Genomic DNA, 22,356 nt, shown 5'->3' with positions numbered 1-22,356 from the left:
AAATGGAGCTCCACTGTCTCCAACTTTTGTGTCGACGTAAACCGTTGGCAAAAGATTGGGGCCATATCCACCAACAGACTGGGTCCCAGTATTCCTGTTGAGAGCAAATGCACCTTGGGAGATATCCTGATTCTGTGAACGTTTCCAAATTCTAGATTTGATTCTAGATTTTTCCCTCTTTGCATACCAATAGAAACTTCTAATAATTGACCAAAAACAAATCTTCTCATCACTTGTACGTTCTGTTTGTCGAGTTGAGGAATATACTTCATTTGTTTTACAAACTGTTACAAGGAAACGAAACCCCTTCATCTTTTCTACAAGAGAGAAAGAGCGACCCAGCCACCAATAAGAGCCAGACCACCCAAAGGAGTAATAGGTCCTAAATATTCAAAGAATATGAGTTCATCACACACGAACAAAAGACCAACACAAGGACAACATTACCCAAAACTTTATGATACTTTTTCTCCGAATCCAACGTCAACAGATACAAACTCCCACTGAACCCCACAACACCAGCAATAAACAAGTACGTCGCTGCTCTACTTTGTGAGCGTGTTTGGGATTGTCGTATTGAGAGTGCGAGTAAGGCAAGAGAATGTATAGCTTGATAGTGGGCAGCAGTCTTCCAGTTATCGAGACGACCTTTGATAGATTGTTAAGAATCACTTCTTTAGTTCTTTTCATACGGAAGTCCCAAAGGAAGTAGATTCTTACGAGCTCCATCTGGTAGCGACGCGAGACGAGATTGTAAGCCATGAGCACCAAATGCTCCTAATATTACGGATGTAGCTCCGAGGAGAGATCCGGCCTTCCATGCAAGACTTCCTGGATGCGAAGAAAGATAGATTAAACGATAGATTAAAACTAGATTCATTACTTTTCTCTGAAATGAATGATTCTGGATGAAATGTCTTGATGGTCTGCAACAAGAGCACAAAGGAGAAGACCAATGAAAGTTTTTACCAGCCATGACATTAAAATTGAAAGGCAAAGGCTAGTTCTGACTGTTTGTTTTGTCGAAAGATGTTTGGTCACGTTGATATTAGAGGAAACGAGAGTGAGAACAGAATATCGAATGCATGGATTGGTGCAACTATTTAACAATCGAAACGAACGTATACTTCTCGCTTCATACCTTAGTGTACTGGTAGCAAGTCACCCTGTCCTTTCATCAACCTTGAGGTTTTCGCGTCAATGGAATGCTATTGGAAGACCAAGTCAAGAAATCCAAACCGAACTGGTACGTGTTTTTAAATGCGGCTCTGCGGTTCTCAATGCTTTCAACCTTCCAAGCCTTCAAACGTCTCCGAATTCCAAGTTTGATATTTGATTTCTCCTTGGCAAAACATTACGTACATTCAATCAATCAAGACCTAATCATATACCTATTCTAAATCTTAACATCCTCAACCAATCTACACATTCAAACCACCCAAAGCTCGAAACAATGGGTTGTTGTTGTCGCTGACACGATCTGCTGCTCCTCCACACCTCCTTCGGAAGTCAGCAGACCACGCAGCGTTGCTTATCGTATCCCTGTGTTTTTGCTTTCCTCAAATTGTCTAGGAGAAGAATGGATGTTGTTGTCAACTATCGTTGTTTGTCTGTGGAAAAGTTTTCGTACTTGATGGGGAAGAGCTCCAGGTGGAGGAGAGCTAGGAGGCGTTGTATTTACATTGACGGGAGCGGCATGACGGTTGATTTGACGATCTAGATTTCCACCCTCAACGCGATCCTAAACACCCAACAAACAAACGAAAACTTTAGAACTGTGGAGCACAAAGTTTTCAACAACCACTACTTACAATCACTCCCCGCAGCCTAGCAATCTCGTCTTTTAATGACTGACACTCTGCCTTTTCAGCATCTACCAACTCCTTGTGAATCCGCATCTCAGCTCTGAGAGAAGCAGCTTCTTCGCCATACAATATTCGAAACCGAGACTCGGCATCCTTCTTGATGTCTGTAATAGCTTTCTCGTGTGCGTTTTCTTTCAGTGATAAAGCTTGCTCATGAGCTTTTTCCTTTAGTGATAACTTATCTCGTAGATTGGCGATTTGCGTCGTCAATAATGCGTTATAGGTTCCCTGCCACCAAAAAAGAAAGGAATAAGTAGAGTCACGTATTAGAGTTGTATTTTGCTGAATAACCGTCCCATGCGTCTTAGTTTACTTACCTCGTCAAACGATGTAGCCGATGCCAGTATTTCCTGCTTGCGTCGTTTCGCATCCTTCACCAGCGACTCAGCCTCCCTCCTTGCTTCCTGGACCAGCGCATCAGCAGCCTTCCGTGCGTCTTCTGTCACAGCCTCCACTGGACGCCGTAATTCTGTCATTTCTTTGTTCAGACGGAATTCCCTACTTGCAGCTTCCTTGATCGCCCGGTCTCGAAGAAACAAGTCATGTTTAAGTTTGGAGACGTTCTAAATACCAAGGGAGTAAGTTTGGATGTGAGGTTCGGGAGGGTTTGTTGTGCGTGTTGTGTTGTATGTGTGACTTGCAATGAAACCCACAGCATTGTTACCTCCTTGATATCCACTATCCGTACTTTAAGCTCGTCATTTTCCACTGACAACGTAGCAACTTGATTCCTTGAGTCGTCCAATGCCGACTCGACCTCTTTCAGGTTGCGTTCCAGATGTGATGAGGGTGCTTGGTTGTCAAAGCATCGCAGAGCAAAACCTAGCAAAGTACCGAAAATGTGTTCATAAAATTATTCACCAATCTTGACGAAGCTGCTTGAGAACGAACTATCTCTGCCAAAGGTTTCTACCAGCCAAACCAATGACAACCGCAATCCCAAGACAGAATTGACAAAGACGTTCCAGCAAGATGAACACCGGGTTTGAGCCTATTGTATCAATGAAAAACACTGCCATGTTTTGCGTACAAGATGTCTCGCCTGCCAGCCAGCTCGTTTGAAACTGTGGAAGTGGATTAGTTTTTGTTACATTGAACAAGTCATTCACAACCGGATTCACCGCCGGAGACTTTTTCACGCCCGTGGGCGTCTAATGATACTGGCATGCCTTGATTCGACTGTCATTGTAGTATGCAGAATATAAGATGTCACGCTGTCAAAGGTTCTAGTTGTTGAATCTCACTTTGCGTCCATCATTCAAGTTACTCGTGAATATGGCCTGGCAAACTCAACACATACGAGACCTTGACGGACACAACATCATCACACATTTTCTGAAATGCAAACTCTTATTTATTACTTCCTCGATCTGCCCTGCACATTGAACGTTTACTGCCATACACAGCGATCCACACCTACACCACCTATGCCCTACTCTCCTGATCATAAAACGTAAACCCATTGAAATTCGGCCGATTAAGCAGCTCCCTCTCCGCCAAAATCTCCCTGGTGCGTTCCGATATGCCAGCAGTGCGAACCTGCGGATTCCTCCTGTAACCAGCCTCACGCTCTGCTGCTCGTTGATCTGCAGCCGCACGCAAGTTGACTCCAACTATATCCATTTCGGCAGAGACGTGCCTCCAAGCGGCCTTGATTAGTGGATCAACTCCCTGAGAAAGGCGTGGTTAGCTGTTGTATTAGACTCATGAGAAAACACATATTTTCGTACTGGTTGAGATGCAGTGCCAGGAGTAGCCTTTAGAATTCCAGGCCAAGGTGGACGAGGCAGCTGGCTAGGCTGAGGTTCTGGATGTGCTTGTTGAAGTGGGCTACTAGGAGGAGTTTGTTCGTTTTGAGCCGATTGTGGATGATGGTTTGGAATTGGTTGTGGAGGAGGCTGGCGGAATGGGGGATTCTGGTGATTCTGAAAAGAGAAACGAAGAGTATAAGCTTCTTGCTCCCAATGATAAAAACCGTCCCTTCCAATAACCAAACACTTACAACCACTGGCCCCGCCGTCCCAAGACCCACCCGCAACTCGAGATTCTCTCCTACAAGCCTCTCGTTCTCCTTCTCCAACGCTTCCATCTTTACGTGTTCTCGCTGTAGCATCTCCTCTCGAGTAACAGCACTTTGTCGTGGACCAATCCGCATCCGAGACGCAGCTTCCCTCTGTTCAGCTTGTATCTGAGCTCTCGCCTCTTTCATAGCCGTCTTCTTCAGACCTGCCAGGTTGTGCCCTTCCGGATCGCTCAGAGCTTCTTGTACCCGACGTTCAGCTTCACTCCGGGCTTCTTCGATCCGAGATCGAGCGTGTCGCTCTGCTGCTCGTGTCCGCGATGTAATCATCTCCTCAGTTGATTCACTCTGAGTATACAATGCATGTTTCAGTACTCCAACCTGACTGCCAAGTTCCTTTATCTGAGATTCGGCATCTATGAGTCCATTGTGTTTGCGATACCAGTCGTCTTCGAGTTTCTTAAAGTCGGCCTTTACACTTGTGACGATATTCTGCGTGTCAAAATGAAGAAGAACAGTATTTAAATTGTTGCTCCACAAAATGTCATAGTGACATTGAAAACTCGGTGGAGATTTTTTACCTCGCGCTCTTGCACCTGTCGTGCCAGCTCATAATTCCTTAACAAAATTTCATGAACCTCATTCCTTGCATCCTGCAGTCGCGCGTCCGTCTTCTTGTGCTCTTCGTCAAAGCACACTGGCCATCGCCATCCCAATTGTTGGATGACGGCTCGACGGATGATGGTCCAGGAACCAGTGAATTGTATTGCGGTAGCTAAAAGATTGATGGATGATGTTGAAATTAGATTTGATTATTGATGAGACTAGGACTGCTCGGAGACAACAACTGCGTTGTTACTCTACCAGCCAAAACACAAAGCACCATCATTCCGAGTACAAGTACGCCGAGGCGTTCCAGGTAATGAGATAGGACGGTTGGCATAATAATATCAGAATGCTTCTGGTAGTCTTGTTCAACCTGCTTTTGTTTCGTTTTGCAAATTCAGAACGAGGATTGCTACTACCAAACCGCCCGAAACTTTTTGTTGAAGGCGTTGGGTGTAATATAAAGCTGCCTTGCTTGTGCTTGGAGAGACTTCGATCTTCTTCAACTTTAGAAAACGATCTCAAAACTCACGTCCATAATGGTCTTAGTTGCTGAATCTCACTTTGCGTCCAGCCTGATGCAACGAGTGGTGAACATTGCAAACGCAAACCCAACACACACGACCTCGATCGAACAACAACAACAACATCATCATACCTCTCTGAAATGCAAACTCTTACTTGTTACTTGCCGAGCACAAAAAGCGAAAAGGAAAATAGAATACAACTTTCAAATATATAGAACAAACTTCTCTTGATCTCACTTCCACTCAAACCGCTACTTTAAAGACCCCCTCTCCACTCCTCTTTTCTTCCCAAACATACAATAACCCAATCCTGCATCATCTTACTCGCTAAGCAAAGGCTGCGTAACTTCTTCAGCTTCTGTTATCTTGCTGCCATCGTCAACTCTGGGAGCAGCTGGAACGGGTGCACCATTCAATTTCTCATCTATTGGCGATTTATGTCAGTATTAATCTTCAACAAACCACTCAGCAAAAAATGCACACAAGGGGGTAACATATTGCTTACATTCAACATTTGAGATACTACCACTCTGCAACAAGTGTTCAGTAACTGCATTATTACCATCGCTGTTGACTACAACTGGAGCAACTCTCTCAGAGTGAGGAGCCATGGACGGCACAGCAATGGCGGAAGCATCGGTTGTGGACAAGGTGGTTGCAGCGACTGGGAAAATACCGTGAGCGTCCTTGTTGGAGCCTTCTGCCCATCCATCTTCAAAGAGCCTCCTGTTTGAATCAAAAGAAAACATTTGTGAGATTCGGTGTAGCGAACCAAGCGAAAACTCAAGCGCGAAAAATAGCAGTCAAGGCCGCCACTACATGGATCTCACTACCTCCAACAACGTACGCCACTTACTTAACGATAATAGTATCCCCAACAGCCATCGCCAACTCATCATCCATACGTGGTTGATAATTTCTCACAGCGACAACAGGAATACCAGCACCCTCAGCTTCCGTAACTCCAGCCACAACACCCTCCGATTCACCACGCGGCTGAATAGTCTTCATACCAGATGCCTCATCAGCACCGAGCGCAACCAATCCAGACATGAGAATCTGGTCTCTGGCCGACAAGCCCGAGTTTCTCAGACTAGATTTACGCTGTTCCGTGTTTAGTGCCATTGCAGATGTAGCAGCAAACGGTACGGCAAGTGAATGCTCATCTTTCGGAGGCACGGCTTCATAATCTTTGGGTCCAGCCGAAGCACCACCTTTTTTAACATTCATGCCACCACTACTATTGCCGCCACGTTTAAATCCACCTTTACGACGTTTGTACAGATATAATAATACCGCTGGGATGCAGATGAGGACTAGACCACCGCCCAGCACAAAGCCCAGGATTAAGGCTAGTGATGTGGATGACAGTGATCCGGATTGTGCGGCGGCTATAGACCATGTGCCTGCATTTGTGTCTAGATTGTAGATGGTATTGTCGGGGGTATCGTTGGCGGTTGATGAGTCGCCGCCGAATACGTAGGCATTGTTTGAAGGAGTTACGACCATGGCATGTCCATATCGAGCGGCTGGAGCATTTGCTACACCGGCGGTGGCGATGCTCTTCCATGTCCAAGTCAAATAGTCCTATAAGTATCATGAGCATTAGAATGCGGGAAAGCGAGAGCTCTGAAGACACATCAATCGCCGTTTTGGTGTACCTTGCTGTTGAAGGTCTCGAGACTCCAAAAGTCATTGTACAAGGAGAAGGCACCTGTGGTTGATGCACCAATAGAGTTTACGTTTACACCACCCTAGTAAGAGACGTGAGTAACAACAACTCATTGGCTTCCCATCACAACGGGTTATTTTGCTTTGGCAAGTCTATGGAGAGAACATCGACAGCAAGACTAGAAACTTACAGATAGATACATGCGACTTCCTTGAGAAGCAACAGCATGAGAACCACGAGGGAATGAAGGACCATTAACACCCAAAGCAGTAACGTTCGTCCATTTTTGGGTAGTCAGATCATATGCCAACAATCCAGGACCGAATACAATGAGGACATCGCCAATTCGTGTCATTGATGATGGAAAGAACCATCCAGCACCTATAGATAGTTGTGAGCAAAAAATATCAAATGCTGGCTTTTTACATCGTCAAATCATCGATTCGATACTAACCAGTAATGTTGAGATTAACTAGACCATAGTTTGTCCATCCACCAGCTGTAGTATCCAATCCATAAAACACTGGTTGTCGTCCAGCGTTAGCAGCACCTTGAGTTTGATCCACGGCCAACCCTTTTTGGATGAGAGTGTGAGCAAAAAATCTCCGTTAACAGATCGTGAATTGAGTTAAACTCCTCATACCAAGCACACTAATAGTCTTATTGAACCCCTCAGCAATAGCAGGCCCAAGAACAGGAGCACCTCCAGCGGTAGGTTTAGGATAGTTTGCCAAATCAGCATTTGTAGCATCATTCCACAACTTTGATGCAATATCATAGTAGCCAAAGAACTTTGATGAGAATGCCCAGACTCGATCGCCAGCAGCAGATAGTGTTGCGCCATGTAGGTAGGAGGAGAATGTCGAGTTTGGAAAGACGGGAGATATAGCTTCTACAGGGGGGCTGTTTGCAGTTGTGGACCACTGCAGCGATCCGAGATCCAGGAGATAGGAGGCACCAGAGCGGACGAAAGCAGAGGTGGCAGTTGAGTAGCTGAATCCACCTGATTGTTTGTGTGAGTAGAGTAAGTAAGGCTTATGTGTTGCGGTATGTTTTGTCAATGTAGCATTCTTTAATGTAGCAAACGGAAGCTATGTACAGAACAAGGAAACCACTCCGGTGGTAGTGATCATATTTGGGTACATTACCTACGACAAGTACCGTCTTTCCGTCAGGTAGCAGAGTCATGGAGTGCCTGCTCAAAGCTATGGCAGATGATTGGGCATTTGCAAGAGAGATACAGAGAGCTATAGCGACGGACCGCCATAACATCATCGATTGCTTGGTCACCATAGTTGTGGCCAACTCGGATCTCTGCTTTTGTATGTAATCTACTAGGCTCCGAAAACTTGCTTTGGACAAAACGAAAGTTCGAAAAAAGGAATGCCGTCGCGAGGGACAACGACAACAAGGATTGATAGGGAAATGACAGCTTATTCGTGTGCTTGCAAATGGAGCACCCAGTTGTAGCTGTAAGTTTGCCCTTTGTCACAATTGTATATGAGTCACGGAACCAGTATTCGCATACTTGAGAGCTTTGTTTTTCGCCACCATAACAGTGCTATTATGCCGTTACAGTGGAATATTTATGTTGAATCAATGGTTTTGCGATGTGGATCTATCTAGATCTGTACCAAATCACTCGCACAGCAACTGCGGCCAGTACTTACCTACCGTTTCACGTTTTCGAACGCCGCCCGAGGTTGTAACGTCTAGTCTCTAATACAGACACTTCTTTGATCAGCCAGAAGTTACTATGCTGTAACTCCCGTGACTAAGAGATAGTGCGATAAGTTATGAAACCAGCAAACTCTGGACGATCGATTGACGCATTTCTTGTATATAAGGACTGAAAGAATCTGTCAACGAAACCTACATTGCTTGAAGATGGCATCAAGTTATAACCCGTCCAAACGGAATGCATGACGCAAGATATGGCATTTTGAGAAATTCGATATCTTGCAATGGATCGCCTGGACACATTGACACAGTGACAACTTTTAGGCGCACTTTCTGGCTTTCCGATATTTCATCCGCACACACGTCTGAGATGATACGAGGGAGGCTACAACTGATTCCACCATCAGCGAATCGACGCATTGCAAAACCCCCCATCGTCAAACAAACCGACTAATAAGATTGCAAGGTAAGGTCCACACGCTCATTTACCATCTTTACATTCTGCGAATCATGTACACCAACAGCTGCCAACTTTCAGATTGCTTGCAGCATTTCAACTCAACAATGTTTCGCTCACGCTTCGGCACATTTGATAGATTCCAACTAGTAAACACATCCGAAATGTCTTCAACATACAGACCGCGTGTCGCTTGTGTCGGTGGAGGGATCTCGGGAATTGCCTGCTTTCAAAAGTTTGGACATTGCTTCATTCAGAGCTTTTGAACTTGCTCCCAAACTTGGAGGCACGTGGCGAGATAGTGTCTATCCTGGTGCTGGTATGATATTTGATTTATCGTCCTGTTATTGAATTCATCTGAGAAGCCTGAGTGATCTCATTTCCTTGGCCGGTTTTTTGTCGATGATGAACAACAGCTTGTGACGTGGCCTCGCAAGCATACAGTTTCAGTTTGGAGCTTAATCCGAATGGAAGTAAAACATTCTCACCATCTTCTGAAATCTGGACCTACCTCGATAATGCTGTAAGGATGCGTTTTTACTGGTCATCGTTCAAACACCGTAATTAAGCTTGGTCACCTTTCATAGGCAAAGAAACACGATTTGCACAATTACATCCAGTACAAGACTCTCGCTACCGGTACTGAATGGGATCCAGGTATGCACTACAAACTGTCAAAGTATCCAATTGTTGATGAAAGTCATGACAATGCTCGCTCTGAATCGACGTTTTTTTGCACCTAGTTCGCCACCTCTACGTCATCGGCCTGGAAGACGCAATAACCAAAGCCAAGTCAACCTATGAAGCCGAAATCCTCCTCTCTGGTGCCGGAGCTCTCGTGAATCCTAAATGGCCAGATATTAAAGGGCTGGATGGTTCCAAGGGCACTCTCATACACAGTGCTCGATGGAAGCAGCCGAACTCTCAGCCGGGATGTAACTCCTGGTACCGTAATGGGCAGAACGATGGTGAGCATTTGGTCCAAGATTTTTACTATGAGGACCGAGTCGGGATTTTGTGGTATCGCCTCTTTCTCAAACACGCTTTTTTGATTTTGAAGGCAAGAACTTTTCACTCTACCCATACAATGCTACCATGCAATGGATTGAACTTGCATGGGTTAAATGGTCTGAATATGATGTTGAGGTAAGTTCGAAAAGTCGTCTGTTTCACATTGAACATAATCAGGACCATTGTTCTCCTTTTTCACAATAACAAACGAAGCTTCAGGAGGAGGATTTGGAGTCAATCATGCCTGCTACAGTGCTAGTCGGCAATTTCAGCCTCGCGCACAATGCTTACTGCCTATTTTTGGCTTCATACATTCTCATCTTTCGTGAAAATGACACCTTTCAAGCTCTTCAAGCCACGAGTAGCTTGTATTGGTTGCACTGGATTCCTGCACGGAGTGAAGAAGAAACCACCGCCAAGAAGAATATGAAAAGAATTTATATAAAGTTTGGGCTACTCGAGTGAGCTTTTGTTCCGTTTTACCTCTGTTTGTGTTTTTCTCGTGGATTTAACTCGATGTTCTTTTCCCATACACAGGTATGGAATTCTGATCCGGGGTGTGACTCATGGTACCGCAATGGCAAGAACGATGGTGTGTTACAGTTTGGTAGTGTTTTGTAGTCTCCAGTTTGAAAGAACTTTGTTCAACTTCTTAGGCGAGAACTTTACTCTGAATCCTCAGAGAGCAACTAATCAATGGTGGGGGATTGCTTGGATCAGGTGGTCTGAATATGATATCGAGTAAAAGTGGTTGTTTGAACAACAAAACAAGTCTTCGACCACCCGCTCATCATCTCGCAGAAAAATTCCAAATCACCACCCTTCGCTTCTTATTATCAATGCTGCTGTACTGCTGTATCAGCAGTGGCTGCTACTGCTTTGCTGACCAGCGTCGGATACTACATGAACGTAGACTTTGTGGTTGAAGTTGTTGGTACCTTGCAAAAGAATGCAGCTGAGTCAATCAAGAGTGTAGTCACATGACGCTGCTAGTTTCTTATGCGAGATTTCTTCGAAGAACATGTTTGTATCAATCATTTTAGAGTTATAGTCTCAGTGGTCGTAGTGATTCAAATCCTTCATGTTCTTCGGTAGACGATTTATATTACAAAGTAATGGTGCCATTTTATTAATCACTTTGGACTTTTATGAGAAAGCATGAAACGATGACCCATACACATCTGCAAACAGTCTAATTTGCAACAGCAATTGTAACAATGTCAACTTCAAGCAAACCTGGTTGTCTGATTATACAGAAGCTGCTATAGCGCCACAAGTACTGAACGACGTATGCAATTAAGGTAAAGATGCTCTGAACAATGCTTCGCAAAGTGTGAAAATTCCAATTGCGTCCCTGTGATTGTCCGAGACTTTTGACAGCCAGCAAACAATATTACTTATGAATGATGGTCCGTAACATCGAATCTAGTAATCAAAACTCAAATTTATTATGTCGAATATGGGAGGCTGGAAAGCAGATTCTTTGCCAAAACTGCAAAACTGCTTTGGGTTGGCCATTGCTGCTGCAGTGACGACACTGAATTGTTATGAGAGTAAGAATCCAAACCATGCATGTGGAATTAATGAATAGAATTCCATAACGAACGTGTATCGTTGACTAGCTGGATAACTCAGATTACCAATCCTTGATTGCATTGGCTCTCCAGTCTAAACCGTGATTTTCAGACCCTTTGAGCGATACCTGCTGCTCTGACTCTGATACCGTAGTTCGGACAGATTGTTATCGCATCGAGATCCCCTGCAAACCTACTCGAGTCCCCAAACTCCGATTTCAACCTTTGTGCACAAACCGTGGATGAATTATTGTCCTTGAAAAAGCTTGAAAATCGAGACCTGGAATTGTGAGCAGAGCTCAAGTATCGGCGAGAGACGAGAAGGTAAGTATCTAGTAATCTAACCTGTTCTTATGCATTCCATTCATGTCTCAATGAGCGACCGCTCGTGATGATTGGAAAACATTCACCAACAAACATGTTGCTGACTGTATCTTTGCACTTAGATCTTGATCAAAATGAGTTCTTCAGGCGTATACCGACCCCGTGTGGCATGTATCGGTGGAGGAATCTCGGGAATATGTGCAGCATATAAGCTCAAGTCTTGCGACATTGAGTCATACCGTGCTTTCGAAATGGCTCCTAGGCTGGGAGGAACGTGGAGAGATAATGTCTATCCTGGAGCTGGTATGTCTTGAATGCAACTGATTTACAAGCGATCGGCTTGATCCATACACCTGTGTCTAACAAACTTGTATGATTCCATAGCGTGCGATGTCGCTTCCCATATGTACAGTTTCAGTTTTGAGCTGAATCCAGACTGGAGTGAGATCTACTCGCCAAGTGCTGAGATCTGGGCTTATTTGGATCATGTGGTGAGTTTGTCTTGGGTGAAACTCTTCCGTTAAGCGATTTCACCACTGTTAACCATCGTCACAACAATGTAATGTAGTGCACCAAACACGATCTTCACAAGTACATTCAATATAATACCAAGGTCCTTGGAGCTGATTGGGATCCAGGTAAGCAGTCCTTTAGCTGCTAATAGAAGGCAAAATAAACCGAAAGGCTCTGATTAATACCATCCGAATAGTTCGACACCTCTACGTCATCTCACTGGAAGATGTAAATACTGGCGCGAAATCAACATACGAAGCCGAAATCGTGCTATCTGGTGCTGGAGGTCTCGTCTACCCAAACTGGCCAGACATTAAAGGCTTACATGATTTCAAGGGTACTCTCCTACACAGTGCTCGTTGGAACAAGCCTGTTAACTGTACTGACGGACAAGACGTTGCTGTGATTGGATCTGGTGCTTCTGGTGTGCAAATAGTGCAGGCTATTGCTCCTAAAGTTAAGACCTTGACTATTTACCAACGTGTACGTATCGTTGCGATTTGGTTGGCGCTTTTTTCCCTTGAATTCTAAACCTAGGTTTTCCTATAGACACCAGGCTGGATTGCTCCCCGCATAAACGACCACTACAGCGCAACAGCCAAATGGGTTTTCCGATACGTACCAGGAGTAATGTGCACTCTCCGAAACTTTGGGTTCCTTGTTAGCGACCTGCTCTTCTTCCCGCTAATGTATCGCAACAGTGCTGCGCAAGCACGAGCCAAGAAAATGCTTAAAGCTTGGTACAAGCAGCAAATTAAAGATGACAAGTTACGTGCAAAGATGACGCCCAACTATGATGTGGGGTGCAAGAGGATTTTGCCTACGACCTCTTATTTGCAGGATGTGCAGAGACCGAATGTAGAGTTGTGTGATGCTGGCATTGATCATGTTGAGGGAGATGGTATTGTTACAAAGGAGCCCAAGTGAGTGTTGTTGCAAACTAACATTGACCATCGTTTTTGCTTCTTCCTGTCTTTCATAGTGCCTGAAATTGTGAATTTAATTGTTGTATTCTCGTTTAGGGATGGCTCATCAACAACCAAACGAACATTTGATGCTATAATCTGCGCTACGGGTTTCGAGACAGGATTTAGTGGACAACGACCACCTGTGCCTATGAGAGCATACGGACATTCTCTTGTGGATGCGTGGGCTGACGGTCCCGTAACGCATCGTACTGTGATGGTTACTGGAGTGAGTAACATTAGATTGAAATGTATCTTCCCTTTTCTTACTAACATCTTATTCTTCAGTTTCCTAACTTTTTCTTAGCTCTTGGACCTAACTCTGGATCAGGATCGTTTTCTGCTATTCACAGTATTGAATGTGTGTATTTCTGAACAATGTTGTAAACCGCAGAAAATCAGGCATTTCCCGGTAATAACGCTTCGTTTGTATTTAGGTGCTGTCCACTTCATGTGTGAATCGATAAAGGGAATGCAACGTAAAGGTATTCACACAATGCAACCTAAACGAGATGTGCAAGAAAAGTACCAAAAGGAGTTGCAAACTGTTTTGGCTACTCGAGTGAGTAATGGAACACTTTTTCCTCTTGCTTTTTTCGTTGTTCTTCGTAACTTATGTGACCTTTGAAATTAAAAGGTATGGAATTCAAACCCAGGATGTAACTCGTGGTACCGAAACGGAAAGAATGAAGGTATTCTGATGATGAAATTACAGCTATTTTTTGACAATTGTCTCAATGAATAATTGTTTAATTTCAAAGGTGGTAACTTCGCCCTATACCCACACAACTCGATGATGCAATGGCTTGAACTTGCCTGGGTCAAGTGGTCTGAATATGATGTTGAGGTACGTTCAGCCAACAACAACAAATAGCCCTTCGACTCAACAGCCATATCCAACTTTATAGAAAATCCCCGACTACACACCTCCCCGCCCTCTCATGAAAGCTACCGTCCGTACAGTAGCAGCAGCCGCAGTCTTGACTACTATTGGATATTATCTCGAAATCGACTTTGTCCTAGATGCTGTCGATGCTGTTAGAAAGACTGTTGAGGATGTTATGCCAGTTGTTGAAGACTGGGTAGAGGCCGTGAAGGATTTGGTCAAGTAAATTATTTAACTTTTAGATTTTCGCCTGGGGCTTTATAGAGGAACTGTGTCGATTTAATCCTGAGACACAGTTGGTGGTATTAAACTTTCTTCTTAATGTTTTTCTGGAATAAAGCAATCATATGACACGTATCTCACAGCAGCAGTCTGATGTTAGGCTCGAGAGTTGAAATTAAAGGCAAAAAAGCACTAACTGATGTACATTGCTCAAATGGCTCGACACCTCCACATTCTCTCATTATAAGGCATCACTTCTTGTGACAAATCAACCTATGAGACTGAAACTCGTATTATCTGGAGGTATAGGAAATGATGTCAAGGGTAATCCTTCCCCGCTGATGGTCGGAAATGTCCTGTCAATTGTTCTGATGGAAACGCTGTTTCTTTCTTTCGATTTGGTGCTTCTCGAGCCAAAATTGTGCTGTTGCTTCCAAAGTGAAGAGTTTGACCCTTTACCAACGAACATGTAAAACATTACCATCCAACGGTTTGTTTTCTGTATAATTAATAAACACCTGAAACGCTCTAGGTTTGATCAACCCCTCACTTAACGACCACTACATCGCACAAACAGATAGTCCCAGCTAAGAGTGAATGCTTAATCGTATATCTTTTTTCTTTAAAAATATTCTTAAGTCCCCAGCTTTTATCTTGCTTGGAAATTCATTCTGGATCTGGATCTTCCCTGTTGCTCATACCTTTGAATGTGCGTAATCTTTGACGGCTTTTGCAGAAACAAAAAAGAACGTTGATAATTTCTTGTTATATAGGTGTCGTCTCCGCTCATGTGTGTTAAAGGAAGACAACGTGAAAGCACTTACACGACGCAACCTAAACGAGATGTAAAGCTACAGACCAGAAAATGAGTTGCAAGCTGTTTTGGCTACACGAGTGAGCATTATGCTGGGACATTCGTATGCTCTCTTTTTGGCTTGTTTTCAATTCGAGTGCCTTTTATGAAACAGGTATAGAACTTCAATTCAGAATGTGAATCTCGAAGTATGGTAATGAAAAGACCACTGTTGATTGATACTAGCTGTTGAAGGTTTGTTTTTTGTGCCATTGTCACTGCATCCTAACAACCTCTTCTTTTCAACTTTACAAGGTGGACACCTCGCACCATTCCCATACACCTTAATTGCACACTGTCTTGAGCTCGTTTGGATCCAGTAGTCTGAATAGACGTCGAGGTATTTTCTGTTGTTCGCCAACAACAACAAAAACTGGCCAAGTATCACCCCTAGATACCCAGCTCGTATAGAAGATGTGAGATTGCAAGACCCCACATTTATTCATGAAAGCTACGTTTCCAACAGTAGCTGTAGCACCAATCCGATCAGTATCGGATGCTATTTCGAAAGCGATCTGGATTTGTTTCTACGATTCGAAGGACGGCTGGGAACGTTGTGTCAGCTGTTGAAGACTGAGTATACATGGTTAAGGTTATGATGAAAGGTTTGGCCAGGTAATCCATCTGTTGTCTTTGGTAGCAGGTGTTGGGTGAACGGCTTCCCGTCAACAATTGTGACGTCTAAGCAGTTTTTTGTTGGCCGTTTACAAGTTAGTTTCTTATAGGCTTGACGTTTGATAAATCGTTTTGTGAACTAGATCAACTCCCTCTCGATACGACGACAACTTGGTTTTGAAGTATTGTCATAATCACGTGAAATTGTTCTTGCCGTTCTTCTAGACCTGTGTACGACAAATCCTCGATGCAAACGCGCATGTACATATTTAAACATGACTTAGAGTGAAAACTGCATTCCTACAGCTAGAAATCACGAAAGTCCACCAGCAGACTTGCAAAGGACACAACAGCGTGTTTCTCACACAACCACAACGACATCAAGGGCACTATAAAAATGTAACGTAGCATCAGCACATAAATACACGTAAGACCGTACCTCGGAAACGCGAATCTCTCTACACCTTGCCATCGATGTATGAGTCAGTGAGTCACAATCACCACCACGATCAAGAATCAAGCCAGCACAATCAGTTAGACGTTCTCAATAATCTCTTCAAGAACATCATATAGAAATGGCATCATCATCTCCAGAGCCTCAAGACGTTGGTCTCTATGGAAAGCACAAAATCGCTATAATCGGAGCAGGCAAGTTAAATACTTGAAAGTGTTGGAAAATTTGATGTTTATTCAATTTCCGTCCCTTTGACTACTAATAGGAAGTGTTGGATCCACTGTACGTTCAACTATGGTCGTCATGTTCGATTGAACTTAATAGTTCCTTGTCCACCATCATCAACATTGCTGCTTTGGGAGATTTAAATTTCAAACACGAGTCGAACCTTCGATACTTATACTTCTATCTTTATTCAACTATAGTGTGCATACGCATGCATCTTACGACGCGTCGCACCTCTCCTCTTGCTGGTGGACATTGATGCTGCACGATGTGAAGCTGAGGTGCTCGATTTACAAGATTCGGCATTCGTATCTGAATCCAAAATCAAGGTCGGTCTACTGATTCTTGGAGTATCAAAGCTTTATCTAATTCTCGAGCGTTAGGTCGGGACATTCAAGGAAGCTGGACAATGTGACATTGTCATCATCACTGCTGGTGCAAAACAGAGGCCTGGTGAAACTAGAGTCGAATTGGTATGTGCTATTGACTGCCTTGGAGCAGCATACAAGCTTTGATGTTCTTTTTTTGTTCTTACACCTGTCAAACAACTAGATTGACAGAAATCACGCAATCCTCCGAAGCGTCTTCCAAGAAATGTCGCCCATGAATCCACACACGATCGTCATTATCGTCGCAAACCCTTGTGACGTATTGACCTATGTCGCTCAAAAGATTTCTCAGCTTCCACCTTCTCAGATCTTGGGATCTGGAACCATGTTGGATAGTTCGAGGTTGCGAAGCAGTTTGTCCAATATTCTCAAGGTTTCTGAAACTGGTATGTGTGTTGTGTGATGATTGTGGACGTTCATTTCCAATACCAAAACCTTACATGTGGCTTCTTTGGTTGCCGTAGCTATCCATGCTTATGTTATGGGTGAACATGGTAAGATCTTCAAGCATCAGCTCATTATATTGCTGTCAATGATGTTGACTTTTCGGCTCTCTCTCGCACGAAAACAGGTGATTCTCAATTCGTTGGATGGAGCACAGCTACTGTTGGCAACACTCCTTTGCTATCCTTCCCAGAGATGCAGACTGTTGATCGAGTCAAGCTTGCTGCTGATGTCAAGAACAAGGCTTATAAGGTTAGGGCTCAGCCATAAGTAGTTCTGTGGTTACTGTTTTTGGTGCATTGTTTGATTGATGTTGGTAATTTTGTCCTTCTAGATTATTGAAGCAAAAGGAAGCACCTATTACGGAATTGGAGGAGTAGCTGCATCCATTGCTGAATCTTGTCTTTTTGATACCAGACAAGGTAATTGCATGGTGATCTCGTCGTCAAAGTTTCGATGCCAAAAAAGAACATATCATGTATTTATTGTCCTTCTCCAACCTATTAGTACGACCAGTCTCGCACTTACTACCAGGGCTAGATGTCTGCCTTTCTGCTCCAGCAGTTCTCGGTCGCAGAGGTAAAAAGAGCCACGCTTTTTTCGCCAAACACGTCTCAAACACACACACGTTACTCTTCTTTAGGTTTGATACGCACACTCTTACCACCCTTGTCTGCAGACGAGGGTGCATTGCTCGAGTCGAGTGCAAAGGCGATGCGTGCGGTCATTGACAAGTACACGTAAACCATTTAGAAGAACATAACAAACATGTATACCCTGCAAAGCATTATTATACCAAGGCATTAAGGCATTTAGGAAAATATAATAGAATACCCCGAAGTATAATCTGATTTGACGTGTTTTGGACGTGATTCACCACAAATTCAACCACGGTCGGTTGTTCTGCTGGGGTTTCTGATGAGTGTGACAAATCACTTTTTTTAAGCTGCCTCAAACTCCATTTCCACTGAACTGAGTATAACGGAGAGGGCCACAACATGGCGGCTCTGAATGGCATGAACTCTACTACACCTGATCCCGTCCCAATGACCTCTATAAAGTCCAATTCCATGGATCCATCAAAGCTGATCATCGAGGAAGGCCCACCTTTAAACATTGAATCATTACAAATTGTAGATTCGGGCGAACCACCTCCCAAATACGAAAAAGATGTGGATCGTGGGTATGCGCTTGTGGTTGCCTTTGCTGGCTTCCTGCTGCATTTCTGTAGCTGGGGGTTTATTGTAAGTAACATTTGCAGTTGGTTTGCATTGTGGGTTTCAGGATGTGTTGGAGAGATCAGGAAACGGCAATGTGCTTGTTGAGACTTGTTTACTTTGGAAATGAGATCTGGAAGTGCTTTGGAGTGGTTTGGTGCCTGATGGTTGAATGATCTTGTTGGAATGTCAAAACCATGGTTTGAACTGCTTGAAGCACAACTTACATGTTTACCTCTCATTAGTTCAGCTGGGGAGTCTTCCAAAGACAGTATGCAAGCGTCAATTTTGCATCATCAAGGTACCAACTACCATCTCTGTAACAAGGCTGATGACGTGTGACTTACACAACCCTTTTCCACCAGCTCGCTAAGTTTCGTCGGCACGACCAACATCACTATGGCACTCATAGCTGGTGCACCCATCGGCCAACTTGCCGCAATAATAGGGCATCGCAGAACTATATTGCTGGGATGTGTGGTTTACACGCTAGGACTGTTTCTCGCTAGCTTTGCCACACAGTTGTGGCATTTGATATTGAGTGTGGGTGTGCTGTGCGGGCTGGGGTGCTCGTTGTGTTTTGTGCCTGCATTGAGTTTGGTGCCGCAGTGGGTGAGTGCAAGGTTAGACCCAAAAAAATTGTGGAAACTTACGTATTATTCTTTAGTTCAAGAAATGGAGAGCTCTAGCTACTGGATTTGTAGCAGCTGGATCTGGAATAGGAGGGTTTTCATGGAGTTTGATTAATGCGAGGCTGATTGATGCACTTGGACCGTCATGGGTGAGTGGGCGATGCAACTATATTATTGTGGTTTGGATGTATCAAATTGTGATTTGCAACAAACCTGCCCTCTTGTTGTCTTACTCCAGTATAAAGATTCCTATTTTTCTCAACCGACAAAAACTCCTTTTTAATAGACATTCAGAATAGCATCCTTCATATGTGCTGGAATATTCGCTTTCGCAGTCCTGATTCTTCGAGTGCGGAATCCACCTGGTCGTGTCAAGATTGATTTCAAGCTGTTACTGGATCCGTCCATGATGGTTATCAACATTGGTGGATTCTTCCGTGAGCACTTTCTTGAAAAAATCCAGAATTGCGCTGCGTTTTCTTTGCTAATCCGCTGAATCAATAGTCGCATTCGGATACTTTCCCCCAATATTCTTCATGTCTCAGTACGCCGGAAGTTTTGGCCTCGACCCGTCATCAGCGGCTCTGATAACAGGCCTGTTCAATATCGGAAGCGCGATTGGACGAGTCGTGAATGGTCTTGGTGCTGATTATGTAGGGTGTTTTAATGCGCTTGCTACGACGGTGACTCTTTCGGCTGTTGCCATATTGGCCGTCATGCCGAATGCCACAGCGTTTGGATCTCTGCTGGGGTTTAGCATGTTTTATGGATTTGCTTCTGGTGGATTTCAGAGTAAGTTTGAACAATTGGTTATACCAGCAACTATCCAGGTGCTCGTTTCGCTAACTTTGTCAATTCCTTAGGTCTATTCCCAGTAGTGATAGTGCAAAAATTCGGCGCTGTACGCGCATCCTTCCTCATCGGCGTAGTATACACGCCATGGATATTCGGACAATTGCTCTCATCCTTCATTTTTGGAACAATTGTTGAAGCTCACGGTGGGACGACACTGACATCTGCGTACCTGCCTGGAATCCTCTTTGCAGGAGGTGCAATGGCTGTTGCTGCAGCGTTTATGATCACGTTGAGGATCATGCAGTCAAGACAGTTGCTGAAACCTATATAGAGGTCGTGTGTTTGGACAAGTCACGTTAATAGTTGTATACCACTCTACATAATATGTAAGCCTGACACCTGTTCGCATACCTAACATCAAAAAATATATCATAGTAATGTATAGAATCAAGAATTGTGCTTTTAGAATGTGTCGCACGTTTTTCAAGGTCTTTTGGCTTAGTAGCGACGCAACACTTGTCACGACATTACCAAGAACAAGAGAGAACAAACATGCATGTAGACAAAGTTACTTGATGGTCAGCATCCGCACAAATCTAATACTACAAACTCTTACTACGTCCTCAAGCACGTACAAGGTAAGTACGTTATAATTTCATTTGTTGCGTCCTTTGTTTTCAATGACATATAAGCTAGTATAAGATAACCATTCCATTTAGGGACGGATCTCCAGCACGAGAGCCACACACGACGGTGCAAACAGACGGCTTCCTCTTCGATGCTGAATTCATTGATCTCACAATCCAAACATCGCGGTTTCAAACATTGGAGAATCAAAGTATTTGGTGGCTGGCGCGATCAAGATCTGGGGTAGTGATGTACTTTAAAATTACAGTAGTTGAGTTGTCGATCAATGCATATCTGATGTGGTCTGCATGTGTCTGTCTTCGTTTAGGTCTTTACACGCGAATCGACCATATGCTATTTGGGACTCCAGAAAAACCTTTCTCCATTGACGTTGGATGCTCACTCTCTTCTTGACGACTTTGAAGCTAATGCTACTATTTCCCACTAGAGATGAAATCGCCGACTTTGCTATTTGGGGGATTTGCAAATATAAAGCCGAGAAGTTCCTCGCTGGTCAGTGCTCGGCATTCATCGTGGTGAATATAAATCGAGGTCATAGATATTTCAAACAAGGAAGTGGATCCTACAATCGGTAAAAGTCGCCTGAAATCATACGACTGGCATACGGACTACTCAGTCTTTTACTTCCTCGCCAGAATGTATGAAGGACACGATTCTAACCTTCAAAGCTCTTGAAAACAAGGACTCGGATTTCCAGTCTATCGGTGGTACGACTGCTATGATACGCCGAAGGCCTATTGGAGTATCAGGAAAAAAGTCGAACTTTATCGAATACGAGTCAGCATCCGAAGTATGGTGGCGGTCAAGCAGTCTGGTAACGCCCATAGAACGGATGTCTGACTCGGGATTGTCAGCCATGTCGCATAAAGGTGAATTTTATGAACATAAAAACACTCTTTGTAGCAGTCTGTCTACATAAAGGTCAGTTAAGAAGAGGCCAACCTGCTGTGTTTGTTACCGATGGAAGCCAAACCAAACGAGAAGTTTTAAGATACAGGGATGCAAAGTCGATTTATTTTTTACAAAGGGGAGATCGGATGAGGGGGATTTCTTATATGTTGGGGGACGTCTTTGTACTTTTCGGCGTACTTAACCTAACAGGAGGTTTGAATATGGTGTTAGTGAAGTCTTTGAATCACTTTTGCAACAAACGGATACCATACATACCTTGAGAGGTCGGAAACTAAGCCTAGTAGATTATTCCGGGAGGATTTGCTGCATTAGCGCCACCAGGCCCACCATAACCTCCAATAACACCAGCACCACCAGCAGCACCACCAGCACCCACAGCGTTTCCAGCAGCCGCATTACCACCAGCATTACCAACAGCACCAGGACCAAGATGAGGAAGGGGAGGTGGCAATGGAAGATTGTTTCTTATGGCAAAAGCCGTTGCATTTGTGTGATCTGCTACGATCCGCTCAATTGCTAAAAGCAATTGATTGATTAAAAAAACTGAAGGGAAGCTTAAACTACCAGTCACCAGAACACTTACGGTCTTTGAAGTCAACATGAAAGGCTCTACACAGTTCTCTCGTAAACCAATACTCTTCCGTACTTCGGAAAGAGGTGATTTCGAGGTCGGTGTTATTTGGAGTGTCGAGGGTGTGGCACCGAGTTGAGAGGGAGTTGAAGACACCTCTGCCATTTGACATGAGAATGTTTGGGCCTAGCCCATAGTAGACATCGCTGAGGTGGGCAATTTGAGCCCGTTCCCTATCAAATTGCCAGTTGTGCAAATTGAGGAAGGCTGCCAGAGCCT

The 22,356-nt window shown here is 44.0% G+C and overlaps 4 protein-coding genes across 4 annotated transcripts; 3 read left to right on the top strand and 1 right to left on the bottom strand.

The window, feature by feature from the left end:
• Positions 1 to 317: 317 nt before the first annotated feature.
• Positions 318 to 880, bottom strand: SmJEL517_g03951 (uncharacterized protein; the record flags this gene model as incomplete). The annotated part of the gene is made up of 3 exons (XM_031169879.1): positions 318 to 382; positions 448 to 648; positions 721 to 880. 3 exons carry the CDS (start codon positions 878 to 880, stop codon positions 318 to 320), a joined length of 426 nt encoding a protein of 141 aa, XP_031024192.1.
• An 8,054-nt stretch (positions 881 to 8,934) lies between these two features.
• On the top strand, positions 8,935 to 14,326 carry SmJEL517_g03950 (uncharacterized protein; the record flags this gene model as incomplete). The annotated part of the gene is made up of 17 exons (XM_031169878.1): positions 8,935 to 8,976; positions 9,035 to 9,146; positions 9,244 to 9,350; positions 9,415 to 9,484; positions 9,571 to 9,795; positions 9,888 to 9,973; positions 11,859 to 12,039; positions 12,121 to 12,227; positions 12,305 to 12,374; positions 12,446 to 12,732; positions 12,799 to 13,172; positions 13,272 to 13,443; positions 13,522 to 13,579; positions 13,652 to 13,776; positions 13,852 to 13,906; positions 13,976 to 14,061; positions 14,123 to 14,326. The coding sequence occupies 17 exons, from the start codon at positions 8,935 to 8,937 to the stop codon at positions 14,324 to 14,326; spliced, it is 2,361 nt and encodes a 786-aa protein (XP_031024191.1).
• A 2,039-nt stretch (positions 14,327 to 16,365) lies between these two features.
• Positions 16,366 to 18,046, top strand: SmJEL517_g03949 (L-lactate dehydrogenase; the record flags this gene model as incomplete). The annotated part of the gene is made up of 10 exons (XM_031169877.1): positions 16,366 to 16,399; positions 16,510 to 16,526; positions 16,670 to 16,798; positions 16,853 to 16,942; positions 17,022 to 17,244; positions 17,323 to 17,352; positions 17,430 to 17,554; positions 17,637 to 17,724; positions 17,810 to 17,881; positions 17,946 to 18,046. 10 exons carry the CDS (start codon positions 16,366 to 16,368, stop codon positions 18,044 to 18,046), a joined length of 909 nt encoding a protein of 302 aa, XP_031024170.1.
• Positions 18,047 to 18,300: 254 nt separating this feature from the next.
• SmJEL517_g03948 (uncharacterized protein) lies at positions 18,301 to 20,277 on the top strand (the record flags this gene model as incomplete). The annotated part of the gene is made up of 7 exons (XM_031169876.1): positions 18,301 to 18,546; positions 18,765 to 18,820; positions 18,885 to 19,131; positions 19,187 to 19,300; positions 19,438 to 19,588; positions 19,656 to 19,943; positions 20,015 to 20,277. 7 exons carry the CDS (start codon positions 18,301 to 18,303, stop codon positions 20,275 to 20,277), a joined length of 1,365 nt encoding a protein of 454 aa, XP_031024171.1.
• Positions 20,278 to 22,356: the final 2,079 nt, after the last annotated feature.

Source organism: Synchytrium microbalum, assembly GCF_006535985.1.
Source record: "Synchytrium microbalum strain JEL517 chromosome Unknown SmJEL517_scf0023, whole genome shotgun sequence".
Classification (NCBI taxonomy): Eukaryota; Fungi; Chytridiomycota; class Chytridiomycetes; order Synchytriales; family Synchytriaceae; genus Synchytrium; species Synchytrium microbalum.
This window is presented reverse-complemented; position numbering and strand designations above follow the sequence as displayed.